At 43.6% G+C, this 13,744-nt stretch overlaps 1 protein-coding gene and 1 long non-coding RNA gene across 3 annotated transcripts in view; one reads left to right on the top strand and one right to left on the bottom strand.

The window, feature by feature from the left end:
- CIITA (class II major histocompatibility complex transactivator) overlaps positions 1–13,744 on the bottom strand; it is a 150,474-nt gene that overhangs the window by 5,807 nt on the left and 130,923 nt on the right. For both annotated transcript variants that reach the window (XM_073542846.1, XM_073542847.1), the window contains exons 14-21: positions 12,383–12,556; positions 12,203–12,271; positions 10,694–10,774; positions 10,047–10,139; positions 8,361–8,444; positions 3,763–3,846; positions 3,406–3,489; positions 1,907–1,987 (exon numbers count right to left, since the gene is read on the bottom strand). In XM_073542846.1, coding sequence (XP_073398947.1) covers positions 1,907–1,987; positions 3,406–3,489; positions 3,763–3,846; positions 8,361–8,444; positions 10,047–10,139; positions 10,694–10,774; positions 12,203–12,271; positions 12,383–12,556 — 750 coding nt within the window. The remainder of the gene's footprint in view (positions 1–1,906; positions 1,988–3,405; positions 3,490–3,762; positions 3,847–8,360; positions 8,445–10,046; positions 10,140–10,693; positions 10,775–12,202; positions 12,272–12,382; positions 12,557–13,744) is intronic.
- LOC141047648 (uncharacterized) overlaps positions 1–13,744 on the top strand; it is a 45,395-nt gene that overhangs the window by 29,693 nt on the left and 1,958 nt on the right. Inside the window, exon 2 of the long non-coding RNA XR_012219860.1 lies at positions 10,441–10,546. This is a non-coding gene — a long non-coding RNA (uncharacterized lncRNA). The remainder of the gene's footprint in view (positions 1–10,440; positions 10,547–13,744) is intronic.

Here is a 13,744-nt window from a genome sequence, read left to right as displayed (position 1 = left end):
ATTGTTTTGGGCATGATGCAATATGAAAAATGTGTTGTTGGGGATTAGAGGTAATCGCAGCGTTCTGTGATGTGAGAAATGTACATTAATGCTGCTTAAGAACATTTAAATGATTGTGTATCTGTTCTGATTGATATCTTACCCCCTTTACTTGCAACTGCCTTTGCTAATGCACTATTATCCCGTACACTGTATACATCGGTTTGCAGATACATTTTTTATTAATAAAACATTTTTTGTCTTTGGGGGGGATTTTTTCAGGGATAATTCTAAGTTATTACCCCTGTCTCCCTTGGCCATATGATCTGACACCCTCTTTCCTCTTTTTGGGTGAGAAGTGTAGGGGTCAGTAAGGGTCAGCCCACGTGGAGCGGGGGCACCAGAGTAACGTAGGGTGTAAAAGCTCCGCTGTCAGGCAGGGAGACACCTAAATAGGGTTATTTAGACCCCTTTTCCTCCCAAAGCAATGTTTACAAATCTGCCAAAAATTAGAGTTTTTTCCAGTTACTATTCCTTACATTTTTGTCTTGGTGGTTTGTGGCATGGGGTTATTATCTATTATATTCTTGTTCCCGGCCATCTGTTGTACTCCAAGCTGATGTCATTTACATAGGAGTCAACAGGGTGATTAGGGAGAGCCGCCGAGGAGCGGGGGCGCCATTTGCGTATCAAGAGGGTGCCAACCTCCGCTGTCAGGTAGGAGAGAGATATAGGGCCCTATAGGGACAAATAGGTTTGTGACCATCTACCTGACATTGGAACGACTCTCTAGTGTTTGTGGCTGGATTTTGAAAATCAGCAATAAGCCTATTTTTGTTTGCCTGTTTTTTGAAGTTTTGAAAACTTTTTAATGATTGGTCAATAAAGTATCTTTTAAGGATTGATTTTTTTTGTATGAGCCGTTGAATAATTAATCCAGAATTATATTTATTAAGAATTGAAATTACTTGTACAATAAGCAGTGTGCAATATTCAAGATTCTGACTGTACTGTAAATTAAAGGGATCATCTACAGTTAGAATAACGTCTCTTCTTTCTTGAAGGAACAGGGTCACGCCAGTGTACGATTTAAGTCTAGAGTTGGTGTAATGGAGCTACTACACACGACCTGCGCACAAGTGTGGAGATGCAAGTCAATGGGTTCATTAAAAAAAAAATGTATGACATCCGAGTGTGGTCCGGTTTTCATGGACTGACAGCATGGATAATTTTTTTTTTCCCCATCTTCTCTAGATCCAAGAAAAACTGTGATTAGCATAATCAGACATATTTTCTCAGATGAGCGAAAATACAGTAGTGTGACCATAGCCTAAGAATCAGATTACAGCTGCCTATTGAAGCTTAACGGGTGGAGGGATGAAAAGGAATTATCAGAGGGAGAGAACAGAAGGAGACCCAAACACATCATGCTGCAGCTCACTATTCGCTTATCTCCACTGGAGATGGATTCACAGCTACACAGCTCTGAAAAATACCTAAAGAAAAAGTGCGTGAAAGACTCTTCCTACTGAAAACTACTTGCTGTTCATACTTTCAATTTTTTATTAACTTCAGTTTTCCTAAAAAACGCCAAGTGATTAACAGAAGTGACCTGACCAGTCTTCAAGAGTTTCCTGCTATGAATCCTCTATACACTTTACAATAGCTGTCAACGGGAAGGCTAAAGAAAGTATGTTTTGTAAATGTTTTTTAAAACTCAAAAATGCCACCATTTTACTCATTCCGTAATGGGTTTAAAAAAAAAATGAGACAATCATTTTAGAAAAACACTTAAAAAAAACACAGAAATAAACACTCACAAAAAATATTCACAAAATGCTTCAAGAAACGTACAAGATAAGTAATAAAATAAATATATTTACATATTGGAAAAAAAACAAAACAATAAAATAATGGACCCTCTTACCCAATAGAAAGACAGCTGATCCGTGGATCTCGCTGCTGAAGCCGCTGGAGCATGCCATGAGGGATGGTCATACTATACATCCTACAGAGATACAAAGTCATATAAGGCTCACAATGATGGGTAGTAAGAATGACGAGAGAGGAGCAATTTGTTTTGTGCTGCCTTGGTCTCACATCCCGTCCAGTCCTCTATGGCAGACGGTCTTCACTTTTGCACCTGGCATTCTTGGGTGCCAATTAGGCCCTGCGACATGGTCCAGTACATGAAGGAGATGCCAAGCATGCAGGGCGAAGACACTGTTGCAGAAGTGAAGACTGGCTGGCATGGAGGACCAGAAAGGACCCCAGACCCATGCAGCAAGAATCACATTGCTCATCCCCAATGTCTATTTATACAGAACATCCAGTGTATAGAGATGCAGACACAATATACAAGGTACACACATAATTTGTGATTTTGTTAAAAGGGCATTCCAAAGGTAGGAGATCATTTACTGATAACTGAGGGTCTGACCGCAGGAATTCCCAGCACTCACTGGAACAGGACTGTGGAACTTGGGAACCGGACTCCACGTAGCCCCATGATAAATGAACCAGAGGTGTATAAGATGAACTCCGCTCCACTCATTGTCTATGTGACTGTCGGAGAAGGCAGAGTAGAGTTCTCATCTGTTTCTGGCAGTCCCAAAGACAATGAATGGAGAAGAGGTTGAGCATGTGCAGCTCTGCTACATTTAGAGCTTTGCAGAGCCTGGTTCCCACTCCAAATTCTCGGAATTACCGTATTTTTCGGACTATAAGATGCACCGGACCATAAGACGCACCCCAAATTTTCCAAAAGAAAATAGAGAAAAAAAAATAATGTGTCAAATGGGGGTCCATCTTACAGTCTGAATTCAGCTTACCGGGGAGGATCGGTACAGGTGCAGGAGTGGCCACAGGGGTTATTCGGTGGTCCAGGCTGGTGCTGTGGCCTCCGGGAAATTCCATCCCAGGCTGGTGCGGCAGTGGTGCCCTGTGCTGCGGCGGCAGTGCTCGGTGCTAGGGCGGCGGTGGCTCTCTGTGCTGCGTGGGGGGGCTCCGCCGGCATTTTGTCAAAGCCCGGAGGCCCCCGCAGCTCCATTGCTGCGATGCGGTGGCCTTCGGTGGAACACCCCTATTTTCCCCACAAATTTTTTTGGGGAAAAAGTGCATCTTATAGTCCGAAAAATATGGTACCTGGATATCACACAGCTTTTGGTAAATCATTTGAAACTATAAAAAATAATTTTGCTGAAAAAAAAAAACCCAAATACCGCTTTTATTCCACTTTTCCATAGCCAATGTATTTTTAATGACTATAGCATTGAAAGCATAGAAACTTCTTTTATCAAGTACCTAAGTATATCGGGCTTTCCCATTCTATACAAGTCATTTGCCTGCTGGCAATGATCTCTGCATTCTGTATTGGTAACAGCAGATGGCGCCATTTCCTTACAAGAACACACAGCAGGCACACACCTGAGACTCCGCATCTTCGGACACTTCTGCAGACTGGCTGCAAGTTGTTCGGCTCCAGTGAATGTGATCCTGTTGCAATCCAAGCTTCAAACAAAAAAAAAAAATAATGATTATAGTACAGGAAATGATATTAATATGCATTTACTTATTTGTGCTGTGATTATTTTATAGTCTAAGCGTCAACGTGGCCATTTTTGGGAAGAAGAGCACCGGAAGGAGGAACCGTGGCAGGGTGCATCATAGGGCGGGGGGCGTCAGGTATTACCACTAATGACATACCATGTATATTGACAGTTTAGGTTTTGACAGGAGGGTGGACCTAATAATAAGCATCATTTTTTGTTCCTGAGTACTTACTGTAAGGCCTCAAGGGACGTCAGATCAGGAAGAATATTGGCCAACTGTTCGGCTCCCAAATCACAGACATTGTTATTATACAGGCTGCAGATGAAAACAGAAACAGCGTTACCTTTACACATGATATGTCAGGTATAGACCGTGCTGAGACATAAAAGACAAGGGGCGTATGGCTGACAGAGACCCTCCATGGGAGGTTGCCCAGCTGTTACGCAAGCTACAGCATTGAGGGTTCAGCCTCCATTTACGGTAACATTTCTAATAGAAAAGCTCTCACCTTTGTCATTATCCGGAGACTGCTGCCTAACAGCGGAGTCAGCGACAGACTGGAACAATCCATTACACGGATACGTCATCGGCTTTTAGAAAGTCTCCCGTAACGTATGTTACTCAGATGGCACTGTGGTCTATGGTGCCACAAGTAGGCATCTGTCACAGACACCCATCCCCGTGGGCTACAATGGCATCCATGTCATGGACGTGTCATTTAATAAATACCAAGTGCCTTCCATCAGCCGCAGCCTCCCACCATAAAGCTTATATTATTTTCTGGACTTAGTGGAATACAATACCACAGAGATTAGCTGATAGGTCGGAAGCTTTCTCATTGTACCCACTAAATGTCAGCAAAAACCACACGCATATGTGTATCCGCATTACACACACGGCCATTACATATGCACTGGTCTCTTCAGAGAGGAAGAGGACTAGAACTCTAGCGCCACCTATTGGAAGTAGCAATCCTAAATGTCAATATCGACCCTTTAACGAGCCTTAGAATCATAGAATCGTAGAGTTGGAAGGGACCTCCTGGGCCATCTGGTCCAACCCCTTGCTCAAAGCAGGATTCGCTAAATCATCCCAGTCAGATGTCTGTCCAGCCTCTGTTTGAAGACTTCCATTGAAGGAGAACTCACCACTTCTCGTGGCAGCCTGTTCCACTCATTGATCACTCTAACTGTCAAAAAGTTTTTTCTAATATCTAATCTGTGTCTCCTCCCATTCAGTTTCATCCCATTGCTTCTAGTCTTTCCTTGTGCAAATGAGAATAAAGTTGATCCTTCTACAATGTGACAGCCCTTTAGATATTTGTAGACAGCTATTAAGTCTCCTCTCAGTCTTCTCTTTTGCAAACTAAACATTCCCAAATCCTGCAACCTTTCCTCATAAGACAGGGTTTGCAGACCGGTCACCATTCTGGTAGCTCTTTTCTGAACTTGCTCCAGTTTGTTGATGTCTTTTTTAAAATGTGGTGCCCAAAACTGGACACAATATTCCAGATGAGGTCTGACCAAAGAGGAGTAGAGGGAAATAATGACTTCACGTGATCTAGACTGTATGCTTCTGTTAATACATCCTAGAATTGCATTTGCCTTTTTTGCTGCTGCATCACACTGTTGACTCATATTCAGTCTGTGATCTATTAGTATACCCAAGTCTTTTTCACATGTGCTGTCACTTAGCCCTATTCCTCCCATTCTATATATGCTTTTTCCATTTTTATTGCCCAGATGTAGTACTTTGCATTTCTCCCTGTTAAAAACCATTCTGTTAGTTGCTGCCCACTTCTCCAGTTTATTTAAATCTTTTTGAATCCTCTCTCTCTCTTCTCTAGTATTAGCTATCCCTCCTAGCTTTGTGTCATCAGCAAATTTAATCAGTTTACCCTCAATTCCTTCATCTAAATCGTTGATCCTTCATCTAAAAGCCTTGTTACATGACTTAGGCTACGTGCACACGCTGCAGATTCACCTGCGGCTTTTTCGGCGCAGATCCGCAGGTAAAACCGCAGGTAAAGTGACCTGTGGTTTTCCTGCGGTTTCACACCTCTACTATGTTAAAGGTGTGAAACCGCTGTGGAATCCGCCCAAACAATTGACATGCTGCGGTTTGTAAACCGCAGCAAAACCGCGCAGAAAAAAACGCAGCGTGAGCACAGCGGTTTTGAAATGCCATTGGATAACATGGTACTGTACCATGTCTGCGGAACTGCTGCGTTTCCACAGGGCCAAAAACGCTGCAGAACCGCAGCAGAATCCGCAACGTGTGCACATAGCCTTAGGATAAAATCCAAAACCAGAATCTCAATTTGCAAACACTGTGTTTCGGGGTACTGCCTCTCGTCAGTGCAAAGTGTGAGAGCTGGTTTGGCTGCGTTAGAAGCAACTGACCAGGATCCCAGAGGTAACGTTTCTCCTTGCGGAGAGTGACATGTCAATCCTGACATGCCAAGTTGAGGAGACTTTTAAGCCTTGCAATGCTCCTCTGGGATGCATGGCTGATGAAATGTTCGACCCCTACAATGGCCCTTTTAAGGCTGTGTGCCCACGATGCGATATTTAAGCGTTTTTTGCTGCTATTTTCGGCGTGAAAACAGTGCGAAAAAGTTTAAAAAACTCGTACAGAACGCCCCTCATGCATTCCTATGGCATTCCGCACATGCTGTGCTAATGCTGCGCTTTTTTCCGCGGCGGAATCGCATCGCGGAAAAAAACGCAGCATGCTCATTCTTTTTGCGGAATCGCAAAGAATTGCCGGGAATCCGCACCTATAGGAATGCATGAGAATCGCTTATTTCCCGCATGTGGCTATGCCCACCATGCGCAAAGTTAAGCGTCTCATGTGCGGATGGTACCCACTGTGTGGAGGAGAGGAGACTGTCCTCCAGGCCCTGGGTACCATACCCCTGTAAAAAATAGAATAAAAAAAATCGGGGTATATTTACCTTCCAGCGTCAGTCACGCGCAGCCTTCCCGGGCCTCAGCGTTCCCAGTAATGCCTTGCGGCAAGGACCTGTGATGATGTAGTCTCGCGTTACTCTAGCGGTCTTGTGAGAACACTATAGCAACGCAAGACCAACATCATCACAGGCCTCACAAGGCATCGCTGGGAACGGGAGCGTCGCTGAGGCTGCGTGGGACGTCGGAAGGTAAATATACCCCGATTTTTTATTTTTTATCATTTTTAACATTCTATCTTTTACTATTGTTGCCGCATAGGCGGCCTCAGTAGTAAAAACCTGGTCACACTTGTCAAACACTATATTTGACGAGTGTGACCAACCTGTCAATCACTTTCCAAGCGATGCTTCAAATCGCTTGGAAAGTGCTTGAATTTCGCACGCGAAAATCGCAGCAAAATTGCGAACATAATCGCAGTAAAATCGCGCGGAAAAAAATGCGCGTTTTCTGGGAAGGAGTCCGGTTTTGAGTGTCCGGTTTAAAACGCTACATGGGCACATAGCTTAAAATGGTCTTTGTGGTAGTTTTGAGTACGTTTTGCCCAATGAAACGTGCCAGATGGACATACGGTATATTACAGCCAACCTATCAGGTCTCTTGAGGCTTTTAAACCGCTCCCGTGATCTTTCAGAGCTTTATTCAGTCGGTCCAGTAATGTTTTTAGTGCTTTATGGAATTGGCACATTTTCAGTGAAACCAGTTTAGCTGTACGCTTATGATCCAGGACAAGTCCGCTGAGGTGTTGACTCACTGGGACTAGTTCAGGCTCAGTAGCTGTAGTCACACTGCCTGGATATCCGTGATTGACAGTCCCTGGGCGGCCGGCACATTCACAGCTTGCGCTTCTCCTGGCATCTCTCTGCCCCCAATTACAGCTCCCCTAATGGCCAACCGAAGGGCCGGTACCGAGGGACTGAGAGCCCTTCAGGAGCGAAAACTGAAGAAAGATGGTGGCAGTGCAGGGACTGTCAATCACCGACATCCAGGCAGAGTGACTGCAGCTACTGAGCCCAGACTAGTCCCAGTGAGTAAACGCTTCACCGGACTAGTCCTGATACAGCGAGGTTATGTATAGAAGAGGTTTTTACTGAAATATGTGCACTTCCATAAAACATTACTGAGCCGACTGAATAAATCTCTAAAAGGCGATGGGAGCAGTTTAATGGACTCAGGGGAACCTGACAAGTTCCCTTTAAATTACCGGTAGTGTCCTTTAGTGCGGCTATGCCTACTGCAGAGGTAGGGGCCATATGCAATATATAGTATAGAGAATATATGAGAATGGTATGCAGCCTGCCATCCAGGTTACCCAGTGTTGGGGCCGAGCAGACCATCAATCACAGACATTATCACTTCTCATATGGGATAGAATACGGGCTCGTCACTGACATATCAACACCCTGCATCCCAAACACCAGCATGGTGCGCTAGATGGCTACGAATGTGCCGTCATTTCATGTCTGTGACCAGTTGTGAAGTCTTCTAACATCGAAAGTGTGTGCACAATGATTAATCCCCGACCTAATAACCGTTCTCTTCCATCATACATAATCACCCATCTTACACATATTATTTCCTATGCTAATGATGATGGGAGGTACAATCAGCATTGCCCATTCTAGTCATTTCACCCTGCAGGTGCAATAACGGTAGTCTGCCACCCATCCCGTCAGCTCAATGCTGTGTAAGACTTGTTATAACTTGTAGGAAGAGATTACAATGTGAGCTCATTCTGAAACACATCTACAGGAACTCCAGAGCCTACATACCGGCACGTGTATAAGCCTAATAGTAGAGTTTCACAATGAATGAAGAGGAGCCCTCACTATGACTGATCACGGGCCACTCTCACCGTACCTCAGGGTCTGTAACGAGTGCAAAGATGGAAGAGCGGCTGCCAGTTTCTTCGCTCCCACGCCGGTGATATTGTTCTGCGACAGGCTGTGTAAAATAATAGGATTGTTAGTTTCTGATCTTACTAATCCATTGGGCGACATATCAGATTGTATAGAAATTCGGGGAACGAATCATCACTCTGCTTTTGCTTTTTGATTGTGTCACATTCATCTTTTCATTTGCACCTTTTTAATCTATTTTATGAGTTTTTTATTACCATCATTGTGGCCACGGTTTGAGGTTTCCAGATGTTTTCGGCTGATTCATTATTTGTGACAAAATTTTTTGCACAATTGTGCTCCAGTCCCCCCCGGAATGATTTTATGGATGCAAACATTTTTGCACCATTTTGAGAAACTTGCGAATTTTCTTTGCGCTTTTTAGTCACAAAAAAAGTTTAAAGACAAAAGTACAGACCATTCCAATTCATGGACCGTGTTCGCCCATTTAAAGAATTTGGCATAAAAAACAGCAACGAATTACAGGAGCCAAAAAAGAAAAGTGACTTCAAGAAAAGCAAAAACAAATGATGAATCAGGACTAAGCTTGGCTTGTGCACTCGATCACTGTTGAAATGACCAGCTCAAAAGAACAATTTCCCAGTGCAGTGTCATTACTGGCATTGCTTCCTTCTGGGAGGGGGTTCAGCTTCTGCACCTTCTCAATGGACTATGCAGGTTACAGCAGCCGGTAGTATCTAAATGGAAAAACATTACCTGCATTTTGTAAACCAACCTTCAGGATGATAAACTATATATACAATTCACTTTTTGTAGGGAAAACGTTTTTGTAAGAAAACATTCTGCTAGTGGGATTTAGTCAGAGGACTCATGATTTCAGATCCTCACCCACTGGAACACTCATTCTGCAATATTACAACTAGTATTGAGCATGAATATTCACAGGCCCGTGCTCCAGTGGGCACATTAGTGGCCGTCAGACCAGGCTATTGCGAATCCTTACTACCTGCAACAGCCAAAGACCTCTTTTGATCAGTAGGCCATTATATTGTGATGCCAAGCAGCCTGATATTGGAGTGGCCTGCTAATTAGAAGAGGCGTCAGAGATAGCACAGGTAGCAGGTTTGCAGTGCTGTGGTCTAGCAGACACGAACTTTGTCTGTGACTGTTGGACCAGGGTCCTGCAAATTTTTTTGTTCAACTCTGTGTTCTTGTAATTCTGGTCATGGAGAGAATAGATGGAAAATCTAGAAATTTCTAGAGAAATCAGAGTAATAGGGGAATATAGTAATAATATGCAGGTAAGCTATAGATAATACAAAATGTAGTTTTCCATGGGGAACATTTTCCACAGCAACGCAGTGTACACTAACAAGTCAGTATTCCTGCTCGCCCTTTAAATTGTTACCGTAATGGCCAACAGCCGAAAACAATATAACTTTCTTGGAGTCGGAGCCTATTTTGGTGGAGTCAGAGTCAGTGTCATGGAAATTGAGGAGTCGGAGGTTTGGCTTACCGACTCCACAGCCCTGGTATGAGGGAGTCAGAGTCGTAGAGTCGGAGTTGGTGTCATGGAAATTGAGGAGTCGGAGGTTTGGCTTACCGACTCCACAGCCCTGCTTTCTTCTAGTACTAGAAAATTCAGAAAACATGTCCTCAAACTAATTAATGATTGTCCACAACTTACTCCAGGGTGTGAAGACTCCGTAGTTCTGGGAATTTCTCTGCCAGTTTCTCCACACCTTTATCGCCAATGTGATTCTCTGTCAGATTGTTCAAACTAGGGGAAGGTAGAGAGGAAAAAACAAATGAATAACATTATTACAATGTATTTTATAAAGCTATTCTAAGCCCTTAATGACCAGGCCCTAAAAGGGCTACTGACTGTCCCATTTCTTTAGTTTTTGCCTCTCTGATTTTTAGCAGATATAGCCTTTTAATTTATTTATTTTTTCTCACTTATATGGCTTTGGGGTATATATTTGTTGGGGTAAGGTCAGAGAGGCCCTGCACCTGTGATACCCACCGGACCGCCCCCCCCCCGTGTGAGTATAATAAAACTTATTTTTCTTGTCTTTCAGGTCGGACCGGGAGCTTATCTATAGCAGTATAGAATGCTGTAGATAACTGAAAGGCAGCGGTCTCATCTTATATCAGCCATAAGGGGTGACAGGTTCCCTTTAACTGGTACGTGCCCTAAATAATCCATCCTCTATGTATAGTGTATACAGTTCACATCAGGACTCAATGTACCAATCATAAGGATCAGTATTATCAAAATTTATGGTGCATAATGCCCAACTCTAAGTGTTTCTAGGACATTGTATTGCTTACTCTAAGTGTTGAAGAGCCGGTAGTTTCGGAAGAATTTCCACAAGCTTCAGGAAGCCATCTTGTCCATGCTTCTTTCCAAGCCTAAGACATAAAAATTAAAAATGCCTTACATAAATAGTATGCTTCATTTGCTTTTATCTTTCCAATAGCATATGGTACATCATAGGGTTAACCAAATTCTCCATCCACTCTGCTGGTGCATTTCTCCGTTCCTCTGCCCTGTCTTTGTGTATATACCACACAATGACCCAAAATTGCCATGCTTTGCTACTACATTGCAATTAACGATACTGAATGTGGAAGCATTGCAACCTGCAGGTTGCCGCATCCATTACCAACCGTGCAGGATTTCCACATCACTACATTCACTGATGTTAGTTGTGATTTGCAGCACATTAGTGATCTGAATATCAAACGGCTGCAAATTGCCAAGTAACTCCAGCTGTAGGTTTGCAGAAGTTACACAACGGTTTTGTATAAAACCACCATCAATAACTCATTATCTGCTCTAAAAACCAGCTAAAATCTGACTTGGTCTTTAAAAAGGGGCTTACTAGCACAATAAAGGGTCAATCTGTGATGTCAGCTGCAGACTGAAGAGGAGAGAAGAAGGGGAGGATGAAGGTTGGGGAGGAACAGAGTGAGAAGAAGAATTAAAGGGAATATCTGTCAGCATGTTTTTGCTTCCTCATCTGAGAGCAGCCTGATGTAGACAAAGAGACCCTGATTCCAACGATGTATCACTCAGTTTACTAGGTACAGCTGTTCTGACAAAATCAGAGGTTTTAGATGTAGAATGCAGCAGAGCTGAGAAAGCTAACCCCGCCCACACCACAGCTAACCCCGCCCACAACAGGCTATCCATTTACAATGGCTATTCACAGTGAGCTGCTTATCACAGGGGGGAGGGGCATGGTTCAGACTGATGTAGTTCTCAATGCTAATCACAAGGTGATAAAAACTTCACTATAAGTAAACAACACCACACATGGTAATAAATGACACATCATTCAATATGCCTCAGCCTATATCTCCTGCTGTCTTCAGATTACATAGCAAAAACCTGCTGACAGATTCCCTTTAAAGAAGGAGGCACATACACAACACAGACCTGTGCCTCTGCTTTCTAGTAAGTGTCTGTCTCAACACAGTGCCGGATTCACAGCTAAACAGCTCAGTACTGCTGTATAATATCCCTCATGCTGCTGCTTCTAATTATGTGAGTATAAAGCCCTCATCTCTGTATATTCTGTGCATAGGAAACATAATACAACAAATGTCCATCCACTCGCTCAGATTCAACTGAAAATCAAAGGTGGAGCCCGCAGAGAGAAAAACTGGTGAAAATTGCAAGTGATAGAAGTAGTGTTATTCCGCTTATTCTCCACAGAAACTAGAAATTAACAAAGCCTGTATCATGGATAAAATATCTGCCCTCCCCAATTACACTGCCACCATCAATATTACACAATGTCAGACAAGACGCCATTAAATCATTTCACGACTTACCCAAATATGAACCTCTTTAAATTTTTTACAGCTGGAATTTCCTTAATATCAAGCGATAAATCTGAAGAGCTGGAAATTAATGCAAAAGGCGCACCATTAATAACTGAAAACTTTACCTATTATTACGTGCATCAAGGCTCCAGTGTTGAAATGTAAAAAATGCCTGATGTAAAGTCTTACCGGGTACAAATGTCATTCTGGATGTCTACTAAAGCGATCAGATCTGTAACATCTTTTAAGCTTTCTACTTTGAGTGGTTCTAAGGTGAATTTTTGGATGCATTTCTTCAGTAGTGGACTCCGTCCATCAGCTAGCAGCATCTTCCAAAGGTTAACGGTATCACTGAGGGAGGCTCTGTAGAGAAAAAAAAGAATATGATAACTCTTTGGTGAACATACTGGTGTTTCCGATGCTATCAACAATGCTCAGGTTTATATCAAGTGTCTATGTCTGGCAAGTCAGAAATACATGCAAAGTCCCCTGGTATAACGGGTCTCTAGGCTCGGACTGGCCTACAGGGGAACCGGTGAATCCCCTGGTGGGCCCTTGTGCAGAAGTAGATCACCAACACTGCTATATGAGCAGAAGTTGGTACAATACATTTGATTGTCTATATACAGACAAGGTTAGTATCTCAACATTTATTTAACAACTACCTAGTGTTCTATCATATAGAGGCAGCGGTATACGTGTGAATGAGGGCAATGTAATATTTGCATGTAGCTGAACAGTGGGATCCCAAAGGACATTTTACTGGTGGGCCCTTGGCACCTCTGTCTGACAATGTCTTAGTTTGGTTCCCACTGCTAGATATAGTTTAAAGGCCCCGTCAAACACAGCGAGATCGCTAGCGAGATCGCTGATTTTGTGATGCATCAGTGATCTCGCCAGCAATATCGCTGTGTGTGACATGCATCAGCAACCGGCCCCCCTGCCGGGTATCGCTGATCGTGCAGGATCGTCCTGGGCCATTTTTTGATCATTGGTCTCCTGCTGGCCAGCACGCATCGCTGCGTGTGGCAGCGGGAGAGCAACGATCAGCGAGCTCCCAGCGCTGTAAGCAGACAGTGGGAGCTGGTATCCAAGGTAAATATCGGGTAACTAAGCGCGCGCGTCGCTTAGTTACCCGCTGTGTACCTTGGATACCAGCGTGCTCGCGCTGAGAGCTGGTATCCAAGGTACACAGCAGGTAACTAAGCGACGCACGCGCTTAGTTACCCGATATTTACCTTGGATACCAGCGTCCTCGCTGGTCCTGATCGCTGGTGAGATCTGCCTGTTTGACAGCTCACCAGCGATCATGTAGCGATGCACCAGTGATCCTGAGCAGGTCGTATCGTTGTCGGGATCGCTGGTGCATCGTTTGGTGTGACGGGACCTTAACACATAATTTCAGGTTGTTCAGCTTCTAGTCTCTGCTGTCCAGTAGTGTTATATACAATATTAAGTCATGGTCACTTTTACGCCTTGTTCACATGTCAATTTTTCATCGGTAATTACAAGGCAAAATTAACAGTGGTTCCAATACACAGAATGGGTGTG

Source organism: Dendrobates tinctorius, unplaced genomic scaffold (genome assembly GCF_039654945.1).
Source record: "Dendrobates tinctorius isolate UK_male_01 unplaced genomic scaffold, ASM3965494v1 ptg000129l, whole genome shotgun sequence".
Classification (NCBI taxonomy): Eukaryota; Metazoa; Chordata; class Amphibia; order Anura; family Dendrobatidae; genus Dendrobates; species Dendrobates tinctorius.
This window is presented reverse-complemented; position numbering and strand designations above follow the sequence as displayed.